Consider the following 24,590-nt stretch of genomic DNA (forward strand, 5'->3'; position numbering starts at 1 on the left):
TTTATGTACACGTACATATGTACATACATCAGCTGTAGAGCACAGGATAAGACCTGTTTCAAGAGCAAGAAGATCATTTCTGTGGCTTGCAATGACAGCAAATAAGTACCGCAATAAGTCGCAAAATTTCTAACCAGAAGCGAACACGAAGAAGCCCAAAAACATAGCGGATAGGCAATGTTCATGAGTCGACATGTACAATGTATGTACAGGCGGAAAGACGTATTTATATTTATATCAATATCGATGCCTGGCAGATCTCGTGACGTTTGGCGATGACGCCGATAAGACACAAATACAGAAATAATATGACGAAAGCCAGAACCAAAATCGAGACTCGAACGCAAAACCGGGACGGTGGTTGGGGACACACAATAAACAACAGTGTCGTTCATTCAAGCAAACAAATAAATAATTAATAAATTAAAAATGAGACGATAAAAAGTGCTTGAGGGCTGTCGGGGCTGCTGCCTCTTTGGATCGGCTCTTGTTGGTTGTAGAAGGAGATGTTGGATGTGGATATAGGGGAGGGGAGGGGAGGGGTATTGTTTGTTTGTTTGTTGTTTTGCATTAAACAATTGACGCACTCGCCCGCCGTGAGATGTGACACACTAAAGAAGGGCTGGTGGGTGAAGGGGGGCCGACCGGAGTGGGGGCTGGGATGGATTATCTATCAATGGCGTATCGCCAAATGTTTTTCCATCTCTTCCATTAACAGTAATTATCGCAAATTATCGAATTTGTATGTGCTAACTGGACATCCCTCTGCGCGTCGTCTCGTCGCTGCTTCTAAACCCAATTTCAATCCACACACACACACACGCACACACCTAAAGCCTGCTGAAGGAGGCGTGGCGTCGCGTCGGAATTCAATAATTTCTAATGAAAGTTGAAAAGCGCCGCTTGAAGCGATTGGTTGGGTCTGGGAATCCCACAGAGTGTCAACGCGCGCGGCTAGTATCGAACATGTTCGACGCCCAGTCGAACCGCGAGGCAGGCAGCGATGCTGCGCTGTTGACTTTTGGGTACAGTGGATCAAAACAGGTTACTCCTTTTTTTGGGTATGTACCCAAACTGTGCAGTTAACTTTTCCGCAAATATTTTTTGTTTAATGTGGCTAAAGTTTGTTTGCCACAAAAACTTAATCCTGCATTGCCATTAGATAACTATAAAATATTTTTTAAGAACCCCCTTAGAGAAGGCGAACCCTAAATTGACGACACGAAATTAAAAGAATAAGTTGCAGAAAAGAAAGAAAACATTTATTATGCAAGCTTTTCTTCCCTTTGCTGAGACTCCAACTTTTTTTATCCACCGTGCGATGCTGCGCTGTCGAGGAACACCCACACGCACACACACGCATGCTGGCGGCTTGAAGTTCGAAGCTGAGCAGAAGATAAAGCCGAAATCGAACAAAATCGAATCGACAACCGCAACAGCAACAGCAACGAAAAAGAAACCGAAAAAGCTCGTGATCGGTGCACCGCTCTCTTTCCAGCGCCAGCGCCAACGCTCTTTGGCTGCCAGCGGTAGCGGCAGCGGCAGCGGCAGCGCTGAAGCCAACGTCAGCGTCAACGCCAGCGTCAACGCCAGCGACGACGCCGACGGCATGCAAACAGGATCTGAGCGTATATTACGTAGCGGTGGGCTTTAAGCCAACATCATTCCCCAGCCGAACGCCAACAACGCCAGCAGCAGATCCAGCGATCAGCGTCAAAAGAGCCACAAACCACGATTAGCCAGCAGCCAACCGCCAACCGCTAACCGCTAGCATCGATAACGAGCAGCTGTTTTGGGCCCAGTGTCAGAGAGTTATCTGGCCGCATCTGCCAACAGCAGCAGCGATCCCCCGCATCGTCGGCATCAGCAGCAGGCAGCAGAAACAAGTGCAAAAGTGAAGTGAACTCCGCCGACAGCGACGCTCTCTCTCTGTCACCTCCAGCTCCACCTCCACCTCCAGCTACCTGCTCAGCCAGCCAGCTCCTCTGGTCTCTCGCGCTCCGGCTTCGTGCTCGCGCCGTGTGTTCGCCGCGGTTCGCTTTAGATTCGGACTCGGATTCGGACCCGAGATCGGGTTCGTGTGGCGCTCCGCTCGCGCTCCAAGTCGCGCCGTAAATTACTTGCAAAGTTAAATTTAGTCTCGGCTTTTAATACCGTTTTTGTGCGTTTTCGAGTTGGTCGTGTTTTTGTTAACAACCAAATTCCAATCAAAAATCAAAAATCAGCTTGGAACAAAGCCAAAAAAAATATATTCTGAAGCGGAAAGCTCTTACAGCGCTTCAGAAGGAAAGACTTGTGAAGCTTGTGAAACATTTCCCGGATCCTGCCGACCGATAATCCTGCTGACATTTTTTTCTTTGCCAAGTAGCCGAGCAAACTGCATTATTTTTTTTTCTGTTGAACAACTTGAACGGAGATGTAAGCTACTCGCCCCCGCCGAGAACTGAGCCCCGCTTCCTGCTGACCATTCAGAACAATTATTTTTCGACGCGGCCACCACACACAGCTCCGAAACGGCCAGCGCAGCAAGCCTTAAACAACAATATCCAATTACATAACATTTAATTGCAAAGAGCAGCAATTTAATATCATAATTCGCAAACAAAATCAACAAAAAAACCAAATAAAAACGCGCTCACACACACTCCCGCAAGTGTGTACGCATACGCATACGCATACGCATACAGACGAAGGCGCATTAAAAGACGGAAGTGGATTCGGTTCGTACAGCGGCAAAGCGGCGCATCCTGTTTTGGGCTTTTCCACACACACGCACACACACACACACACACGTACGGTCTCTGTCGCGCACACTCGTATAAGAGCTGCGATCACGTTTTCGCAAGACATACAACGGTAAGTGTTACTATGCTATTTGTATGCGTTTCTTGTGAAATTTACTCAAGTATAAGCACTCGCGTAGCCCGAAAGGACTCCAGCGGTGAGTGTAGAATGCGCTGGCCAACGTTCAATTTCTTTTAACTTTTGTTTTGCAACATATCAAGCAATGGGGTTTAGTTCTACGCTTAACACTAAATTAGAGCTAAACTTTCGTCTACCCGTGGAACAGTTTTGCAACAGCTGCCACAGAGATGAGTCACGAAATGCAATTACACCAAAAGCAGTCCAGTCCCGTCCAGTCCGTCCAATAAGCTGCAGCCGCAGCAGGCTCTGTCTGAGTTGTGCCGTTTCCATTAGTTTCCGATAAACAAAACAAAACTGCCAAAAAGCAAACCATGGAAAATGCATCAACAAATATCCATGCACGTGTGTGTTTAGTCTATATTTTGTGTTGGACTGCCAGAAGGGACAGGTATCCCAGCCAGCCAATTGCTAGCAACAAACAAACACATTGCATAAGCTTTTGCGGCTCGTGCGAGGCCCCAGCAAGCACCCGCAAACAAACAACACGAAGCGAGTCCAAACAAAGGAAAACTCTTTCAAGTCGTTGGGCGACTCTCATAAATTCCGAGTTGCGGTTACTCCTCCCAGAATGCACGGCACTAGCTGACGATCAGGGGAGGACTCCCTTTGGGTGTCAGCTACCTAGAGGCCTGATAGAACGACATCCACAGCTACCACCATGCGATGTGCGGCCGAAAATGGTCATGTGACGCCTCGGATCGTATCGGATCTGTCTGCTGGATACGTTCATGATTTTGGCATGCGCACTGCATGGGTTTGGGTTATTTAAGCGCTCGTCGAACATGCGCAGCTTTTCAATGGCCCAGAGAGACTTATAAAGCAGGCAGCTCACATCCACATCCACATCGACATCGACATCGACATCCCCTCAGAGGGGCCAGCGATCCACAGCGGATCAGCATAGAAAACTTTCACTTGGCGGTCCAGCGGGACCCAGTTCGAGCTTAAGTCCCATGAAGATGCGTTCCAGGCGGAAATCCGCACTCAAATTGCCGACTTCCAATGGCAATTTGCATAAATGTTGTTACGATAACAAATCACCTAGGAAAAAAGCGAACAGCGAGCGCAAACTACGACAAACAGACAAACAGACAAACAGAAATACTAATACTTAGTTCTAATTAAAAGTGGTTGGGGTGAAAAAAAAACAAACTAATTAACATTTTTCGAGCGCAGCGCAAAGCGAAAAAAGTAGAAAAAAAAGCTAAGTCAATAGAGGTGAGAAAATCAATTCACAACGACAGACATAGGCACAGGCACAGGCAGTGGCGAAGGCGAAGGCGAAGGCAGCGGCTGGCTAGTCAAGTGCCCACTTGAGTGGAAAATCAATGCACTTCCGCAAAAATCGCCAAACATACACACACACACACACACACACACACAGATACCAGCTACCAGATACAGATACATCCGCAGGCTTTTGCAACTCAAACACTTGCTCAGAAGTGGGGCGGCTTCCTAAGCCCTATTTGAATGCAATTATCAACAATTGATTGCAACTCACCGCCAAAAAAAAAGTTGTGAACGGGCAGCGACTCTTTATGGGCTCTTATGCAACATTTAGAGGCACAGTTTAGCGAGAATGATTAAACAAATACACTAATTAAGCGGCGGCCAAAGATATTCTGGCAATCATTTCAACAGTTCGCTGCTGATTCTAATTCGCTGGCTAATTTCACTTCAATCAAAGCAATTATGCAACTAAATATTCGTAATTCATTTGAGTCTTTGCTTTGTTTTCAGCAAATGCCATTTAGCAATAATTGAATAAAATGCATTCAATATTTGTAATTGAGTTTGGAACTTTTTGAGAATTATTTAAGCAATTCGCAACATTTTATTGTTCCCAGCCGGAACACAGCCACAAGGCAGATTTGATGGTTCAATGAAAGCTATTTATCTGCTCGTAAAAGTGCAGCCAGTAGCTCTGCCTTTCTGCTCAACTCAGACAGATATAGATATACATTTTGGATATATAAAACATAGACACACGCAGCTTGTGACTCACGCAATGCATTTTCATTTGAGACTGGGATAAAAGTTTTCTTCTTATTGATGGGCGCGCCTTTTCAGACGCAAACTTTCGCCCTTTCTTGCTGGGCTATTAAACAAAACATTATTGTTTTAATTATTGTTGGCTCTGCTTTGCCTCGCTCACTTATTTGTATTTTTATATGTCGTTTTTATTTGCATTTTGCTTTTATATTTTTGTTTTCGAGACTGCCTTCAAGACTGCCAACTCCTTTCGACAAGTGCTCGAGGCTGTTGACGCTGCTTGTTGCATCTACAAAAACAAATTTCGCTGTCTGTCTCTCTGTCTGGCTGTCTGGCTGTGTGTCTGTCTCTCTGCCTGTGCTGTCTGTCTGCCTGACTTTTGCTCTTGCTTCTGCTTCTGGTGCTGCTTCTGCTGCTGCTGTTTTTGATATCGTGCTGGAATCGTTTGCACAACAATTTTGCGGCTGTTCTGCCATGTGCCTGCCCGTGCCGTGCTCTTCTGCTCTGCTTCTGATGATTGTTATGATGATCGGGTTGGCAGGTTGACTCTATTACTCATACGCCGTGTGTGGCTGCTTGTACCCAGCCACAGCCGCAGCCGCAGCAGCAGCCGCAGCCTTCTTGCCACGGACAGTGCCAAATAGCTGTGTAAATATTTGACCAACTCTTGTTAACACACTCTGCAAATAATTTATATAAACTTGAAATTAACATCAGAAATCAGCCAGTAGTCAGCAGTCAGCGTCAGGCCAAACTGGAGCGGCCGCTGAGAGGCAGTCCCCCCCATCCATACATCCATACATTGTACGTCGAATGTTATCACTTCATTAGAGCTACCAACTTTTGGGTGCAGCTCGTCAAGACGACACGCTGTCACGAAGACAATGATGACAATGACAATGATGATGATGTTGAGCAAATCTGAACATATACCTAGATATTTGTAATTAGCCAGCTCCCGCTTTGCATGTCAGTTTGGCCGAAGGAACAAGTCGAGCAAGCGCCAGAAACCTGTGCCAGCTGATAAGCTTATAGACAACAATTGGCCCAAAGTTGAAGATACCGAGAGGAGCAGAACACACTGCGAGTGGAAAGAAGAGCTGTGAAGATGTTTCTAGGCAATCCTTCAGGCCATCGTAGCTGTGATCCACTGTAGCCACAGCATCCCAGCTGATTGGAGCATTGCACACGATAAGCCCCAGCACCAAAACTCCCAAACATTCGTTCAAACATTCATACATTAATTTTTCGTTTTCCTTTGTTGCCACCAACGAGACTTCTTTTGTGAATGAAAAATTAACATGAAAACCCTTTGGATTGCAACCTTTAGAATCGAACAAAAGTGCGAGTCACGGGAAAAACTTCCACGATGACAGCAAAACTGACGGTGCGGGCCATAAAAGCCATGAAAACTTTCCACGAACAGCGGGGCACAGGCTCCAGCGAGTCTGATCTGTTCGATATACATATGAATGGATGCACAGACCTACATACACACGGGGGGCTTTCACCCAATTGCGGAACACAGTCCAAATGGCAGTAGCTGTGCCAGTAGCTTTGTGTGGCAGTGGCAGTGGCAGCGGCAGCAGTAGCTGTGTGTGGCAGGGGCAGGGGCAGGGGCAGCAGTAGCTAACCGTCCAACGAACGATCATTATCGTGATAAGGCGCGAGGTTTATGATCAGGTTTTTATTGTTATTTATAGCCAAATAATTACCAGCAACCGGCCAGGCCGATAAGAAGCAGCAGCAGTCCCGGCCCTCGCACCAGCTATGTACATACATACATACATAAATACATACATACATACATACATACATACATACATACATACATACGAGTGTATGACGAGCAGCTACTTAGTCAGTGGCCACGTTGCTGATGAGCTGCTCGAGAAGCATCCAAAAGCTCGTGCCCGATCCGCGATCCGCGATCCCCGATCCGCGATCCACGGTGCCCGATGCCCACCGATGAATGGCCGCTTCCAGCTCTCGCAGATAAGATTTGGTATTTGTATTTCATAATATCATACGTAGAGAGTGATATGATAGTGAATGACTACCAGGAGACTGCCTCGCAGGCGTTCCGCTTTCAATGGCAAACATTGAACTTTGATGTTGTTCTTATGCGCTTATATAACACGCTCATTGTGGCCCATTATTTCGCACAGACATGCTCGTATAATCGAGATCCGATCCGGGCATTCTGTTGGGTCTTTCCCACCCAAATTCTGCGTCGCAGAACGGCCACAAGCCAAACAATTGGGGCTAAGGCTGAGCCACAGCCGGAGCCACAGCCGGAGCCAGAGCCGGAGCCAGAGGCTGGGGGCAAACACTTAACAAACGACAGCAGATTCTTGATTTATTTGGCTAACGAGTGAGGGGAGGGGAGTCCAACGTGTACTCGTGTACCCCCCACACCACACCAACCTCTACTCCCACTCGTTCTGGTGTATCCCGGACAGGTGACAGAGCACTTTGAGGCGCAAAAGAATTCGCTGCCAAAGATCACATGCAGGGGGCCATAATCTTTTCACGCTAACGAGCATTCTGGCCCGAAATAGGTTCCGTTTATACGAGCACGCACAATGTGGGTTAAGTAAAGAATTATGCCATGTACATACATATTTATGTACATCATATCACATCTGCCTCCAGCTGCGAGCTCGTCTTACGCGCATAAAGAAACAAACGCAAATAGAATGAGGGGCGAACCAAATGGGGGACACACAAATGAAAATGAAAAACACAGAAATTTATAGTTGACGCTGAAGCGGAAGTTATTATGACAGATACAAAATGGAGAGAAAAACACAGCGCAAATGGAGGCGAGAACTCAAAGCAAATCAAATCAAATCAAAACGAAACCAATGCTGCGACCAGGCAAAACAAATACGAAAAAAATGAGAATTGATACAAAAGTGAAGCTCAATGCAATGTTTTGTTAGAACTTTTTTGTGGAGTTTATTTCGCTGCCGCTGCTGCCGCTGCCGCCACTAATTGCATTCTAATCGTAGACGAAGGTCTCGGTCTTGGCCATGTTTAGTTTTTGCTCTGCTGTGCTGCTTAGACACGAGTGCGAGTACGCGTCTGAATCTGAGTTTGTGTTCGAGTTCGAGTGCTGTGGGAAGCAGTTGGCCAGCACTCGGCACACATCAGAGTGCAAATGGAGCACGTGGAGGAATGCAGTGCGCTGCACTCGATATGGAGTGAAAGAGATCTGGATTCGACAAGGATCTCCATAACGATCGATCTGCGGTCTCCACTGCCACAGAGTACACAGACAAAGCATTTATCACACCGATTCCTGTTGCTACTTTCGATGCTTAAAGCTGAAAGTAATTTGTTCTATCATCTAATCGGTGCTGCTGATAAATAAGTCTGCCCGAATCCCTTCAATCCCTGAAAGAGGGCAATTTCCGTGCTGGCTTTTATTGCCCCCGGACATTGTATAACGAACCTTTACGAGTGTATTTATCAATGGGTTTGGCGACAAGAAGCGATAACGATCGAATCGATCGCTGGCAATCTTTACAGCAGCAGCGAAATCAATCAATTTAAATTTGATTAGGCTGTGATTTGCACGTATCGTACCACGGCTCAATATACGACTAAAGTACATAAATAGAAGCGAATATATGACGGGGGCTGTGACGATTACGGCCTGGCTATACGGCTCTGGGGGTGCCGTACCAATATTATATATTTTATGGCCAAACAAATCACGCGAACTCGCCCAACGGAAATCGCTGAATGCCGCACTGCGTCTGAGCGTTGCTTCAAATCGTTTCAGAACACAAAATAATGCCCATGCATATGTGCATACATATATTTATATACAAATATATATACATATAATTCATGTACATGTGTGTGCCCGGGATGAGGGAAATCATTGTTATTAATACGATTATTGTGTGCACGGTTGCGTGTTAATTTTGCTGTGATTCCATTCCGCCTGGGAGTACCTTTTTGTCTGGCGTTTTTCCCATTTTCAATTTGCAAAACACAATGCAAATGGCTCCGATCCGAGCTCTGCCTTTGCCCCATCCATCCGGCCGGCCGGCCTGCCGTCCTTTCGTTGGAGATTAACTGTTATTAGGGCCTTGTTATCAAATCTCAAAATCAATTTTGGCTTTTTGCCGCTTTTTGTTGGTTTTTTGCTTTGCTTTGTTGCGGCTTTGCTTCTGTTCGACTGATCTCGTTGACATTCGAATTTGGGTGGGGAAACAATTAAAAGTTTGTCTGTTAGTTGAACAAAACAAGATTGTAATTATATCACACACATATGTAGATGTAGATGTCGATGTAGATAGCAATATACAGAGAGAGAGAGAGAGAGAGCGAGAGAGAGAGTGCATTTGGCCTAGTAGTGCGAGAGTTTTATTATTATTATTGAGTAATTGTCTCGCACAATCGCTCTGCCCAGAGGTTCAATCAACTCGTCGGGGCAACCAGGCGAGAAGAGAGAAGTTCGAGTGAGCGAAAGCGAGTTCGAGCATTTTCATTGAAATGTTCATATTTTGGAATGCAGTCAGCGAGCCAGCGAGGCATTTGAGACACTGTTCCAGGACTGTTCCTCGCACTTTTGTGACTTTGCTTGATGGAAACTTCTGACATTTCACTCTGCCCGCCGCCCAATCTAATCCCTTAGACAATTGCTCGCTGGCAGCCTCATTCACTCAAGCCATTTTGTGTTGTTACTTTAATTAAAATATACGAAGCGGAGGGGAAAACACACACAGGCAAAGCCAAAGGCAAAGGCAAAGGCAACACTTGAAGTGGCCGAGAGCCAGGTATCTGATACTACTCCATAATGAAATGAAATCAGCAGCTAAAAATATTGGCTATAAATAGGCAAACAACGAAATAAATTCACACACACACACACACACATGTGTGGCACATATGCAGATATTTATGTGTGTGTGTGTGTGTGTGTGTGTGGAGACAAGACACAAAAAACCAGTTGAGGACACCGATCCGTAGAGTCGATGCCAAGTCAGCCTTTGCCCATTCCACTCCAGATCCGCAGACCAGAGACGTTGGCATTCACGTGACCAGCAACAACAAATTGTCATGCTGTACATATGCGAGTATGCGCGCACACCGTATGCGTATGCGTATGCGTATGCGTATGCGTATACGAGTGAGTGCTTGGGTGTATAAGAGCGCGAGTGCGAGTGCGAGTGCGAGAGCTTGTGCACTTTTTGGCTGGGTAATGGTGATGGTGATACGTGAGGCTGAGGGTGGCATCGCTTTTGGAAAACCTGATTATTGGAATTCGTGTGCCTGTGCCTGTGCCTGTGTGTTCGTGTATTCATATTTGTTTGCTGGTGTGCCGCTGGACGCTAGAATTTTTAATTAATCAATTGTTGGCCCGATATGATATTGAATATGATAATGGAGGGGGCCGCTCTCTGTCGATCCCAGAATAGCCAACAGCTCAGACCCATCAGGTGCTATTTTCCAGGCAATCTGCGTTGGAAACAGTCCAGCCCGCAGACCGGAGGGGGCTCGGGCTTTGGGCTTATCGTCGGTCCTAGCTCTTTGTGGCATATTTTTCCATGACTCATGTGCTGGAGTTTCAATTTCAGTTTCAGTTTTTCCCGTTTTGCGTCGTTTATCAGTTGTGCTTAGGGCTTAGCCTTCAACCACGGCCGGGCATGATAAGCTGTCCTCTATCAATCAGCCATTGACTTGTGCCCGTCTCCCCGCTGGACTCTTGTGGCTCTAGGGCCACGAGCTAAGTGCACATTGAATGGAAGATTAATTGGCTGTAAGCGATCCATTAACGTGCCCTACAATGTATCGGCCCGATTGCTGCTCGTTTGTGCATCATAAAATGCGACCAAGTGTTCATCAATGGATGGGAATATCCCTAAGATCCCCGATCAAAGCCATTGCCCAACACTGCGGCAAGCTGTGCCTGCCATCTCTTAGGGCCAATGCCAATCAAAATTTATAGTTTCTTTCTGCTATTTATATTGGTTCGGTTTGGCTTTGGCTTTGGCTTTGTGTTTCTGTTTGTGTTTTGTTTTCTTCTTTGAAAGTGGGTCAGCCAGCAAGCAAATAGTGTGCCGCTGTGAGGCTGCAAAGCTTTTAAGCCGAGAGTCGAGAGCCGACAGCCGACAGCCGAGAGCCGAGAGCCAACTCGAGGCAGGCAGGTGGAAGCGAAACCCTTGATCTTCCCCTAAGCCAGAGGGAGACGCAGAGACGCAGAGACGCATGCCCGATCGTCGTTCGGCTTTATTGTTGCCGATGATGTGTGAATAAACCCACAGACGAGTCAAGTGCACCACCCTTCAACTCGCGGCCAAAAGCGTATTATTGACACAACTGCTGTGGCCATAGCTGTGACTGGGACTGCGACTGTGACAGTGACTGTGACTGTGACTGGAGCGACTGTCCTACAGGCAATTCCAGCCATCATTCTTCATTAGCGGCTGTCACTCGAGTCTCGAGTGGGTCGGGCAATAGCCAAATTCTTTGATGCATCTTATCCACAAATCGCAGCAACAGCCATGGGCCACTCGTGGCGGCTGGCGGCTGGCGGCTGGCCGCTCGCTTTAGTCATAGCCGCTTACGTACTGGAATATTTGCTTTTGTGTGTGCCATGCCCATCCAGGGGCTATCTAGAACGACATTTGAGCATTCTGGCAGGCATTTCCTGAGAAAAAACCAAACCCAAGCCCAAAAATGTACCGCAATTGGAAACCATAAAAGAAGCAACGAGAACGGGAAGGGAAAAATCCCTGATTCCGCGTAACTCTGCCCAATCATTGTCCAATATTTATGATCGGTAGCTCCGCCAAAATCACAGTTCACATAATCACGCGCTAATAACTGCGATAAGATTCACTGCCCCACCGCCGCACCGCCGCCCCACCGCACCAGCGATCGCGCTGCCGATCATCGATAGGATGAGCCACATGGAGCACTCCTTCGCCTCCACCGCCACCGCCAGCTGCCCTTCGCCTTCGATTGCCACGGACTGCCGTGCGGCCCGTGCGCGGTTATTAATTAGAATTTATGGTCTGGCAATAGTCGGGCCCATACACAGACAATAAATAGCAATTGTGTATGTTGTTGGCCCTCGCTAATCTAATCGCCGAGACACGAAACGCACAACTCTTCACGCTCGGCCAGCCGCTTGGCCGCTGAAGAGCCCGCCCGCCGCCTGGCGATTGCCTCCAGCCAGGAGCGGTCTAGCGAGATGGCATCCAGCAGCAAGTGTTCTCCAGGCCTCCTGTCTGTGCAGGGAGGCAGTCACAAGTCTTAAATTGAGTCTGAAATGCACAAAGTCTCCATGGGCACATATTGGCGATAGGTTCGAAGTTCTTGGGGCAAATGCAACGCCTTGAACCGCTCCTGTGGAAGTCGCCGAGCGAGTGGACAGCAGACACACGCCCCATCAGCAATCGGCAATCGGCGATCAGCAATCGGCAATCGACAATGGGCAATCGACAATCGCTCATCGATCATCGATCATCGGCAATCGAGAATATTCGAAAGGGAGCGGCTGGGCAGCTGCCAGCGCAGCAGCAGGCCCCATCAGCCACATCAGGAGGCTCTTCTGTCTATCCGTCTATCTATCTCAGAATTGGCCAAGGCAAACCGAAAACAAAAGAGCCAGCAGCAGCCACTCCCTCTCTATCTCTGTCCGATTATTTACAGGTAGCCCCGGCCAGGCGATAACCTTGCCCGCATATATCTTTGGGGAGCTCTTGGACCGCCAACCACGATTACCACGACAAAGACGGCAGGCAGCGACTGCGAACGCAGCTGCTCTCTGCCGCCGCTGGCAGCGCCGCCTGCCACTAATCACTCCAATTAGCTAGAAAGTGCTTTTCATTTAAAATTCGCACGTTGTCGCATTTTCTTGGCATTGTACTACTGGGCTCTGAGACAGCCACTTGGCCCCCCGTCCAGCAAAGTGTTTTTTTATTCGCCGCCCCGCGCCGTCGTTCCCATTCCCAGTTCTGTGTTTAACTCAAATCGATTCCGTGTCCATCCCAGAGGGAGTCCTTTTTTTGTCCTTCCACCATACTGCGTGAGTGATTGAATGTAACGAGCGAGCGAGATCCTTGCCCATGCACATCCTGTCAAAGCACAAACCAAACCGCACAAGGAAACTCCCGCCCAATGGGGGGAGCTTCGTTTAAGAGCGTGAAAAGCAAAAGCAACGCCAAGCACCAGACACAACAAAACTAAGTGTCAAAATGCAAAAAGGAAACTACAACGAAATCCACTCGAATCGCAAAAAACAAAAGAAACAATTCCAAAATATGCAACAATCAAATAAAAAACGAAAAACCGAAAAAGAGCAGCGAAAAACTTCTGCAAGTTCATGCAACATTTGCTGGTTGCTCTTCTACGCGCAAAAGTCAAGTGAAATGTTTTTTTTTTAATGGAATATTTCGTTCTGGCAAGTCAGGAAATGAAGAGGATTCCATGGAGAATGTTGAGGAAAATGCACAAAGGTTTCGATGCCTTAAACTTGAGCTCTTTGTCGCGCTAAGAAAGAGCATTCGCAAAATGATGATTGAAGATAGTTTTTATTTTTCCGGTTTTTTTTTGTACACTTTTGGCCAAATGCAAAGCCAAGGAGGCAGCTTGGGTGAAGGGCCCGAGAGCGGGCAAGCGAGACAACAAAACAAAACACGAAAACCACAACAAAATAATAATAACAAGAGCTGAACAGAAAACAAAACTTTTGGCACAAGCCAGCCAGCCAGGCAGTCGGACAGTCGGACAGCCCATTTGTAGGCCACTTAAGGCCCGATCTATACACAGGGAAGATAATGCCGACTCAGTCCGATTGTACACACTTGCATGGGCAGCGTTCATGTCGCAACGAACTTTAGCAAAAAGAAAGGCGAATGTAGCAACGATGTTGCTGCCACGCATTGTATGTACAGCTGTACATATGTACACATTTATGTACATATTTATGTACATATGTGCGAGTGTGTTTGGCGAGCGGCTGGAGGGAATATTTCGCTAGAATAATAATTGAAGCTGAAATTGCTTCTTTTTTGGTTTTTTGTTGTACTTTATTTTATTCTTAATGACGTTTGGCGCGTGTGTGGCGAGTGTTGAGTGTTGAGTGTTGCCTTTATGCAACAACAGCAAAACGTCCCCTCACACGCAGCAGCCATAAAACTCTTTGGGCTCAAATGTAGAAGGAAAACTACCAATTGCTGACCAATTTCGGGGCGGGAACAATTCCAAATTCCACTGACGGACAATGGGCAATATCTAGTATCCACGCCATATAGATATTCATAGCCGCACACACACGGCTCGTGGAGTATTCTCGTTCTCTCTTTATATAACATTCTGTCGGCACTTTCGGTTTGATGCCCGCCTCGTACTCGTACTCGTACTCGTATCTGCCGTATCTGCAATCAGCGAAAGTCTCAAAATATATCCAAAGAAATGAAGTATGCCCAAATGCTCGCACGTGCTGCTCCAATATCATATGTCGGTTCTGGCTGGGCAGGAGATTGGCCATGGTCTGGGAAAGTTCCAGTGGCTGACGTCAGACTTCGTCTCAGACCCCAGCTCCGGCTGTGGTAGCAGGTTCCCCATGAGTTACGGGTGTATTAATAACGTGTATGGCCAGGTTTTTGCTTCAATGATTTATGCTTTCGGTTGGGCCATTACGGATTATGAATTGTTTATTAAAACCCCACAAAACGACAGCGATCGGCGCAAACTACGCCGCAGTCCGACACAATGCTCTATGGCCCATAAGTTAGTCCCTGAGAACCGAACCGAGCACCCGAACCGTGAGTGCCACCCACAGCTGAGGAGCAAGCGCAGCAGCCACTCGAACTCACACACGTTCAACTGCAGTTCGAGCTGGGAAGCAGCGTTGAGCAACTCCACAGCTGAGGGTTACGACAAACATTTTATTTATGGCTGATCTACTCATAGAGCAGACAGACTCACTGGGCGGCAGAACTGGGCTGACATTCATTTGCTGCGCAGCGTTTGCACCTCTTGCCCGGCGGGCATCTGCTTCAGCTCTTGCCAGAAGAACTCCTCCAGTAGCTGGCCATTCTTGTAGGCCGGCTCGTCGGGCTGATTGACTTTGAAGCAATTGTGAAGGATCAGCATTACGTCGGACACCGCCTCGCCGAAATGGTGATAGAAATTGTTGCGAAGTCGTCTCTTTATGGTCTGCAAGTCCATGGGCTTCACGATGGTCACGTAATATTGTGGCACCCCCAGCTTGAGCGCGTCCACCGGCTCCAGGAAGTCCTGGCCGAAGTCCCTCTTGGCCGCAACCTCCAGCACAGCCATCTCGAAGCAGTTCAACTTATTGGAGTACTTGCCCAAATTGCTGGGCTTTGGGCCCACCGTGGGCCGCACTCGAGTCAGTACACGTCCCGGTACGGGTTGAGGCTGGAGCTGAGGCTGGAGCTGAGGCTGGAGCTGAGGCTGGAGCTGAGGCTGGAGCTGAGGCTGGAGCTGAGGCTGCGGCTGTTCCTAAGGGCAGAATGTCATTGGGAGTTCGATTGTTAGGAATAACTTTCTTACCGGCTGTGTGGTCGCGATCCGAGGGCGTAGGGACCGGGTTGAGGCCCGGCGTGTGGGCCGAGCCGTGGCAGCGGGAGGGCGCAGTGGGGTGGTCGTGTAAGGGCGAGGTGCGACCAGGCGCGTTTTTCTGAAAGTCCTGGGCACCTCAACGTGCGGATACTCGGGCCCCTTGGGCAAGGTGTACAATCGCTCCATGAAGAACTTCTCCAAAAAGCAGCCACGCTCGTAGACCATGGTGCCGCGCAGATTGTACTGGAAGCAGTTGTGGAGCATCAGCAGGAAGTCGGACACAGCCTCGCCCACATGGTGGTAGAAGTGATTCTGCAATCGCTGCATGATGGTGCCCATGTCCATGGGCTGTGCCACGATGGCGTAGTAGTTCGGTGCCTGAATCGCTGCCATGTCCACCGGCTCGCGAAAGTGCACAGCGTATTCATTCTCGTACAAGTCCATCAGAATATATTTGTGGAAGAAATGCATCTTGTTGGTGTATTGCCCGAAGTTCGAGGGCTTTGGAGTCACCGACGGCTGCACACAAGACTCCAGCCGTAGGTGGACGCAAGTACCATCTGAATCATCTGAATCATCTGAATAATCTGAATGCTTTGTACGTTGAAGGGACGAAAGACCTTCTAGAACGGAGTGGCACACACTTTAAACATTATTCTTAGCCTTACCATCGTTTCTTATTAGAGGAAAATGAATTTAAAGGCGCTTTACTTTACAATCGAAACAATCCAAAGGGAATCGACTTGGATTGCTCTCCGATTCGGACAGTTGGCACCTGGCCCACAACGATTTACAGCACTGCTTTCAGTGTTGTAAGACTTGTTTTGTGAGCCACAGTCACAGTCACCAGTTTCTGGCCATGTGTGCCCCGTTTTGCGCATCTCCCAAAGCGTTTTCTCAGTCTTCCTGGTTGGATGATATGCATACATGAATAATATGAATATTTTCGTTGTGTTTTGTAAAAAGAAACTCCGCTAATGGGGGCCAGACATCGGACATTATAATATGTCCATCCATAAGTCATAAATGTTGTAGCATATTTATGCATGTTCAATTCTGTTTCAGTTTTTTTTAGTCGCTACTATTAATATGTATAATCATTTCGAGAATCTCCGATGCCGATCTGGCCATACAACAGAGCTTAACCAATTTTCGCTGCTTTATTTGATTGTTTTGCTGTTGGGGACACGAGGTTGCGGCTTGGGTTTCGGTGTGTCTGCTTCGGTCGCTTCAGTTGATGGGCCCGGATAATGGTCGGGTGTCCGTCCGCCTGCCTAATTTTCAATTAATTGGACATGAACTTGAACTACGATGGGCGGGAAGGGGGCTGTGGCAGGGACTCTGGGTATCCCCCAAGCTATTAAGTGTTTGGCAATTAGACAATGGGAACCGATGGGAACATAATCCCAGGCAAGCAAACACACACAAAGCCAGAAAAAAGACTTCCCGCCGCCCCCACAGACATGCTCGGGAAAGAATGAGTTCCGAATTCTGAGTCTCAGTCTCAGTCTCGGTCTCGGTCGGACAAGGCAAACAACTGGTACATAGATAGATAGTTAGATGTTCATTTCGGTTGCCAAATACTACTCGTACGAGTGTGTCAGTCAGTCGGCTCGGTCAGTCCCCATCCAGTTCCATTTGTCTACGACAATTATGGCCAACAATTATGGCCTGCGCCTGGCTCTGGCTCTGTGCCTGGGACTGGGACTGGGCCTGGCTAACGAAAACCTTTCAGTGGTTGCTCGCTCGTATTATTATTATCATTATTATTATTATTATTATTGGTATTGTTATTACCTCTGTGAAGCTGTGGCAACGCTTAATTCACGATCTGCAAATGGGTTTATAATCATCTAATTGGCTAATGTATTTTTTATTCTTCTGTCTTTTGTCTTACAGCCAGAGTCTTTCCTTTGGTTAACTGATTAACCAGCACACTCGAAAAAAGGGGAACGGAGAACGGAGAACGGAGAGCACAGCAAGAGAAATCCAGCAAGATGACTGGTTTCACGAACGGTGGCTTCGAGAACGATGAGCCCGTCAAGGTGAGTCTCTTCACACCCAGAACAGTTGGAGTACTCCAACTGCCTCTTCCAGACACCCAAACACTTGCTGCTGAGTTCTGTTTCGAAATCATCGAATGAATCAAAGACTTTACCAGAGAAAGCACCAACCAAATGACACAGTTTAAGCTAAAGCAGCTTGCCGCTATTTATGACCAGAACATGTGGCTTTTATTTTTTGAAATGCGAAATATTCCTTAACCACAAAATCCATTATGGGAAAATACATCTTAAAGTTGTCTTTAGAATTTTCTTAGACCCATTTTGAATAGCCCCAGGAGAGTCTCGGTCTCGGTCTCGGTCTCGGTCTCGGTAGCTCCTCAGTTTGCACAGAACACTTGGGCTTGGCAATGTCCATGGGCCGGCAATTAAGAGCCATTGAAATGGCCATAAAGCGCTGCCAGTTGAAAATGTTTGTCACATTCTCACATGGGTTTTGTTTGGCTGTTTTATTTGTTTCTTCTTTTTCTTTTGTCGCTCATTCATGCATGGACAATGCCATCGCTCTGCTGTTGTATTTAGTAGGCATAATCGGGTAGCATATGGCTTATGGTCTGTGCTACAGATATGTGTGTCCATATGCTCATATATATTTCTCGATGTATGAGCCGGATTACACTTATCGAGTGTCTGCCTTTGTGTGTTTCTCTTGTGTTTGGTATTGGATTGGGCAGTGTTAATGACTCTGTTTGCCTTCGCCAAAGAAATCATGTTTTATAATGAAACGCGTCACCTTATTCATTATGGCCCAGACGAGGAGGAAGTACGAGTAACGTATCCAATAAGCCTCACATGGAGATGGAGCTGGAGATGGAGATGGAAATGATGCTCGAGATGCTAATGATCATTGGCATGTTGGCCAGTTGAACAGTTGGACAGTTGGCCACTCCTTGGCTTTAAATGAGGCGAAGTAAATTTCACCTCAAGAAACCGAAAACCAAAAACCCGAAAACCCAAAACCCAAAACCGAACCACCGCGAGAAGCAGAAAGAAAAAGAGAAAAAAAAAGAAATGTGACAGCAGAAAGAGCTTAACAAGCTCTCACATACGCACACACACACACACACACACACGTATATGTGCCCATGTATTGGTGGTGTTCGTGTCTGTACAGTGCTGCCAACTCATCCGTGCGAGTGCTGCCAACTAATTCCTACGATATTTGGCAATCAACGGCTCGAAGCAAAAACGATTTGCAACAAAAACCGATTGCACAATTAAGCCACTGACAAGGTTTCATAATAAAATATTGCCAATTTACAATAATCTGCGAGACCAGGCCACGCACCTCCCTGCGACCCAACCCAACCCCACCCCCACCCCCACTGGCACTCGCACAGTCCAGTAACCATCGGTTCTAAAAAAACACAAGAAACCCGTTTTGCTCGCTGTGGTCAAGACACAGAACCACTGCGGCGGTTTGCCGTTGTCGGTGTCGGTGTCGGTGTCGGAGAACGTCCAGCACAGAGCGAATTGATGTAAAGAAACAAAAAAACAACAACAACGAGAGACATGTAAAGACTGGCTGGGAGAGGCAGGAGGAGATTGGCAGGGGTAGGCCAAAGTAGGTGCAGCGGCAGCGGCAGCGGCAGGGAAAGTGGCCAGAGACAAACACGAAACGTGCAGCGTTTAAAAATAAAACCAAAATCTCGTGCTCCAAGCGCGCGTGCGCAACATGTTGCCGTCGCCGCGCGCACACAGTAGGTCGCTGGCAACATGCTGCCGAGCACCGAGCATAGACCGCCTCTAGGCGCACTCACACAGACACACACAGAGAGCACCCACAGTAAAAACCGCCGCAGCTCACTTGGCAGCCAGTTGTAACTGGTTTTCAGCAGTTTTTGTTTTGCGCTTGTCCCAACTAGAGGCGACGCAAGCCGTTGACGCCACTGCCGACGCCACGGCGCAGCCGCCACTCTCGCATATCATTATGAACCCTTTCCCCCATCCCCCATCATACATCTTATTATTTCGCAGCGTGCACTTGTGCTGCGGCCAGCACCAGCTGTTGGCGATTTAAGCTGCGCTCAACACACATACACATACGGCTAGACAGAGACAAAGCGGTCTGCCCAGTGGGTCTTTATGCATGGTCATGATATGCTAAGGACCATTGCCGCATAACGGTTTCCAAAACAGCAAGACCAAAGGAGAGACAGCAATAAATGTGTCCACCAGCAAGCAGCACTTGATTTGGAGCAGCGAACTTACTTGTGCTTTCAAAAGTATGATTCTACCGTTGCTCTGCCAGCAAAGCACAGCATGCACGTGCGCATATGTGCCTCTCTCTCTCGCTCACACACTCACATTCGCTTCTGTTGCGCTGCCGTGGAATACGACCATTAACAGGGGCAGGGGCGGGTCAGACTAAAAGGGGGAATAAACGTTAAAGAAATGAATCGCTAATGAATTGTTGTTCCTCTTTTCTTTGTTGCGCTCTACCATTAATATCTTATCTGAGCTGAAGTAGATCCAAATTTTTGCAATTTAGTTGCAGTTGATTCAACGGTTCATTCGCTTTAAGTCCTAGTTTACAATATTTCAAATTTTGTGCGTATCATTTCGGATGATTAATTATCGTAGATACATTTCCACAAGCCATTTGTGCAGCAGCAATTCTGTGGCGCGTAAACTCTCACCATTCCCAGTACTTTCGATTCTCAGCTTATGAGTAAGTGCAACCAGAACCAGAGCAAAATACAAGTGTAAATGTATGTTCACACATATGAATGTCTGAGTGCTCCAGGTACACATATTATACCTAATTATTGTTGATATTTGCTGACGTTTTTTTGCGACGATTATTACGTATTTAACGTTATTAATTTTAATGGATCCGTTTTATTTGGTTTCCTCCTTCCATCCCATCCCTCCTTTGGCTGTTTCACTTTTTCTGCGTAATTCGTTTTGTTTTGTTTTGTTTTTCAACATTTAAATGCAATTTTATGATGCTAACAAGCTTTTGGGGACTTTTTTCTCGAATCCGACGAAAGACGGCCTCAAATGTGCATACAAATAAAACGAGCTCCACAGACCAGACAACCCAGACACCACAGACACCACAGGCCGTAGCCCGCAGTGGCTACCACGAATCTTAGGTGCTACTGCGATAACCAAAACAAAACCAAAAATAAAACCAAATTGAGTGAAACAAAGCTGCAATCGATTACGTCTTGCACAACAACAAGCGCCCACCCAACCACCCACTCGGGTTTTATGATCATCCCCAGCCCAATGCCCCCATTTCCCCCATTGCCCCTCAGTCACTTTTGTCTTGGCCGATCGATGTAACCTTCTGGGCCCTGTGCGGCGCATGCAAAATCGCCACATTTTGCCTTTCGGCCAGTTCTCGCATCAGTTTGGATTGTGTGTGTGTGTTGGTGTGTGTGCGTGCTGAGTGGGGCCTGGGGAGCATTTTTATGGCCATTTAAAGGCCGCATCACGCATGCGCCATGCGCCATGCGCCATGCAAAAGTGCCCGCGAAACGCGAGCAAAACGCGTGCGGGCTTTTCAAATTGGTTTTATCTGTTGATTTTTTTTAGAAACTAAAAGCGTAAAATGCGCCAACACATAAATAATTAATTAATGTGTATGTCTGAACATATGTATGTATGAATTTGTTTATGTATTGGTGTGCAGTCAGTCTGCAGAGTGGAGACGCGAAAATGAAAGCGCCCGAAGAGAGTTTTTGGATTTGTTTGGTGGATACTCTTCGAGATGCAAACTAGAAAAATACAATGAACAAAAGCATTATAGAAATACATTATAAAAATACAAAAATATACTATAAAAAAATGCGACATAAATTATACAATTTGTCGCATGAAATATTTATGCAAGAGGCTGCCAGCAGACAATTTCCATAGCCAAGAAATTTCCATCAAAATAAAGGAATTAAGAAATGCATGTAAATGTTGTTGTTGATGTATGTATTCATTGATGTAAGTCTGCACATATTTATGTATATTTTTTAACATCCGATATGAATGAAAAGAAATTTGTGGCATGGCCAAAAAGTAGTTCTGTTAAGCATCGACTGCCCGCTGCTCGTAATAAGAAAGTTATGGCAAGGTGGCAAACGAGCAGATAAGAAAGAAAGTAGGAGCATGCCCACACTCTCTCCACACACTCCTTAGCTTACTCCTGACTCCTTGCCGAAACAGAAACCGAAACAGAAACAGAAACAGAGACTCAAACTCAAGCCGACGACAAATCCAATCCACAAAATGCTGATTTTTGTTTGTTTATTTTTAGCCGAAAGCTGGTTTCGAGCCCGACAGCGCCTCGCTGCGAGAGAAAGTTGTGCTGAATCCGGCCGAGAAATGGCGCATCTTAAAGAACATCTCGATCATCTCGATCGCCTTCATGGTGCAGTTTACAGCGTTTCAAGTGAGTTCAGTTCTGTCAAGCAGCACCAGCACACCATGACCGACTGTCTGCTTTCCTTTAGGGCACAGCCAATCTGCAGTCATCGATCAACTCGAAGGATGGCCTGGGCACTGTCTCGCTGAGCGCGATCTATGCGGCCTTGGTGGTGTCGTGCATCTTCCTGCCCACCCTGATCATCCGCAAGCTGACCGTCAAGTGGACACTCGTCTTCAGCATGCTCTGCTATGCGCCCTACATTGCCTTCCAGCTCTTCCCGCGCTTCTACACCCTCGTGCCCGCCGGCATACTGGTGGGCATGGGTGCGGCGCCCATGTGGGCGTCCAAGGCGACCTACCTGACGCAGGTGGGACAAGTGTATGCCAAGATCACAGAACAGGCGGTCGATGCCATTATTGTGCGGTTCTTTGGCTTCTTCTTCCTGGCCTGGCAGTCCGCCGAGCTTTGGGGCAATCTGATCTCCAGCTTGGGTAAGCATCCCATCCCAACACAGAGACCCAATCGAGGAGCCTCTCTAACGCACGCTCCCCCTGCACAGTTCTTTCCAGCGGTGCCCACGGATCCAGCAGCAGCAGCAACTCAACAATCAGCGAGGAGGATCTGCAGTATTGCGGCGCCAACTTCTGCACCACCGGCGCCAATGGACACGGCAACCTGGAGCGTCCGCCAGAGGATGAGATCTTCGAGATCTCGATGATCTATCTGTCGTGCATCGTGGCCGCCGTCTGCATCATTGCCTTCTTCCTCGATCCCCTCAAGCGCTACGGAGAGAAGCGTAAGGGCTCCAACTCCGCCGCCGAGATCTCGGGCCTCCAACTGCTCTCGGCCACGTTCCGTCAGATGAAGAAGCCCAACCTGCAGCTGCTCATCCCCATCACCGTCTTCATCGGCATGGAGCAGGCCTTCATTGGTGCCGACTTCACCCAGGCCTACGTGGCCTGCGCCCTGGGCGTCAACAAGATCGGCTTCGTGATGATCTGCTTCGGCGTTGTCAACGCCCTGTGCTCCATTCTGTTCGGATCTGTGATGAAGTACATTGGCCGCACGCCCATCATTGTCCTGGGAGCCGTGGTGCACTTCACTCTCATTACGGTGGAGCTCTTCTGGCGACCCAATCCCGACAATCCCATCATCTTTTACGCCATGTCCGGCCTGTGGGGCGTCGGCGATGCCGTCTGGCAGACCCAGATCAACGGCCTCTACGGGCTGCTCTTCCGCCGCAACAAGGAGGCGGCCTTCTCCAACTACCGCCTGTGGGAGTCCGCTGGCTTTGTGATTGCCTATGCCTATGCCACCACGCTGTGCACCCGCATGAAGCTGTACATTCTGCTGGCGGTGCTCACGCTGGGCTGCATTGGCTACGTCATCGTCGAGATTCTCTACAGGAAGAAGGTGAGTGCCGCCCGCCCGAAAGTAGGCAATCATTTGCTCATTTCCTTTCTCTCTTCACCCTTGCAGCAACGCAAGGTCAAGAAGCAGGAGAAGCTGGAGGCTGCCGAGAAGGAGAAGGAGGCCGCTGCCGCGGCTGCCGCCGCCCTTGCCGCAGCCGAGGCCGGCGTCGACGGCGTCGAGGAGACCGACGACGAGTTGGATGATCTCGAAGAAGATATTGTAGTCACGCGCCTGTAAATGGAGTCATCGGGGCCGATAACTGTTAACTGTTTGATCAATCGTATCGATAGTCGATGATTGAAGATCGAAACAAAAGAAATCGTTGTATAGCCAACGGCGTACTTAGTGCATTGAACCCCCCTTACCCCCTTACCCCCTCGCCCATCAATTGTCACGCATTATCCCCAAATCCCGACCACTCGCGACACCAGCCCCTCCTCCACAGAGAAAACCATTTAGCTCAAAGACCACCCCGAGACGCACACACATGCACCTCGCTATGCATGCACTACCCCCAAACCCAACCCCCTCCGCATGTGTGTGTGTGCTTGGATAACTTTAATTTGTACATAAAAAGAGAGAGAAAGGAGAGGGAGAGAGCCTCGAGAGAGAGCGCGAGAGGAGAACGATAGGCAGGAGTTGTCGAAGAGCGAAAGAAAGCAGAAACTGCGGAATACATTTGCATGTGTGTTAGTACACACACACACGCACACACACACACCACACACTACACACGTGAGTGCGTGCGGGCCCCTAAATGCCTATAAAAAATTGTTATTTTATTTTAAATCGTATTTTAACTATAGCCTCTACCCCTTAAAAAACAAAACACTTTTTCCTTTGTAAATTGAGAGTAATGATTTGTTTTTTTTTTTTTTTTTTGTTGGTTTTGCCACTGAGAGAACATAAAGGAAAACGTGATATTCCGCAAAAAACTCCCACACACTCCCACACACACACACATAAGTACAGTCACAACAAATGCTATGCGATGCACCATAGTGAAACTTTTGTAAACCCTAACTGGGATCCATTGAAACGAAATGGGTCCCAATAACACGACAAAAAGTGCAAAGTGCAAAGCCGCAAACCGTAAATAATTATTATATCTATAAAGAAGAAAGCAACAAATCCAGCAAGCAGAATGATACATACACGATTTTTGCTCAGTATTATGTTTTAAACTAAATCTAAGTGAGTTATTGTTTCCTGTTTTTAAACCCTAAATCCCCCCTAAACCCCTTCCCGTGAACGATTATGACACTCTACTCTGG

At 47.6% G+C, this 24,590-nt stretch overlaps 2 protein-coding genes across 2 annotated transcripts; one reads left to right on the forward strand and one right to left on the reverse strand.

The window, feature by feature from the left end:
* The first annotated feature begins 1,662 nt into the window (after positions 1-1,662).
* LOC117894428 (UNC93-like protein) lies at positions 1,663-24,217 on the forward strand. Its single transcript, XM_034801533.1, has 6 exons — positions 1,663-2,856; positions 17,374-17,519; positions 21,793-21,927; positions 21,989-22,394; positions 22,463-23,316; positions 23,383-24,217. Exons 2-6 carry the CDS (start codon positions 17,472-17,474, stop codon positions 23,551-23,553), a joined length of 1,614 nt encoding a protein of 537 aa, XP_034657424.1. The 5' UTR covers positions 1,663-2,856; positions 17,374-17,471; the 3' UTR covers positions 23,554-24,217.
* Positions 14,899-15,945, reverse strand: LOC117895702 (bromodomain-containing protein 2-like). The gene is made up of 2 exons (XM_034803552.1): positions 15,466-15,945; positions 14,899-15,414 (listed from the first exon to the last, which is right to left on the reverse strand). Exons 1-2 carry the CDS (start codon positions 15,943-15,945, stop codon positions 14,899-14,901), a joined length of 996 nt encoding a protein of 331 aa, XP_034659443.1.
* Positions 24,218-24,590: the final 373 nt, after the last annotated feature.

Source organism: Drosophila subobscura, chromosome A (genome assembly GCF_008121235.1).
Source record: "Drosophila subobscura isolate 14011-0131.10 chromosome A, UCBerk_Dsub_1.0, whole genome shotgun sequence".
NCBI lineage: Eukaryota > Metazoa > Arthropoda > Insecta > Diptera > Drosophilidae > Drosophila > Drosophila subobscura.

Coding starts and splice junctions, on each gene's coding strand:
- LOC117895702 (XM_034803552.1), bottom strand. CDS start 15,945: ATGCATTTCTTCCACAAATATATTCTGATGGACTTGTACGAGAATGAA. Junction 15,415..15,465: donor GGATCGCGACCACACAGCCG/GTAAGAAAGTTA, acceptor TTCTGCCCTTAG/GAACAGCCGCAGCCTCAGCT.
- LOC117894428 (XM_034801533.1), top strand. CDS start 17,472: ATGACTGGTTTCACGAACGGTGGCTTCGAGAACGATGAGCCCGTCAAG. Junction 17,520..21,792: donor AGAACGATGAGCCCGTCAAG/GTGAGTCTCTTC, acceptor GTTTATTTTTAG/CCGAAAGCTGGTTTCGAGCC. Junction 23,317..23,382: donor AGATTCTCTACAGGAAGAAG/GTGAGTGCCGCC, acceptor TCACCCTTGCAG/CAACGCAAGGTCAAGAAGCA.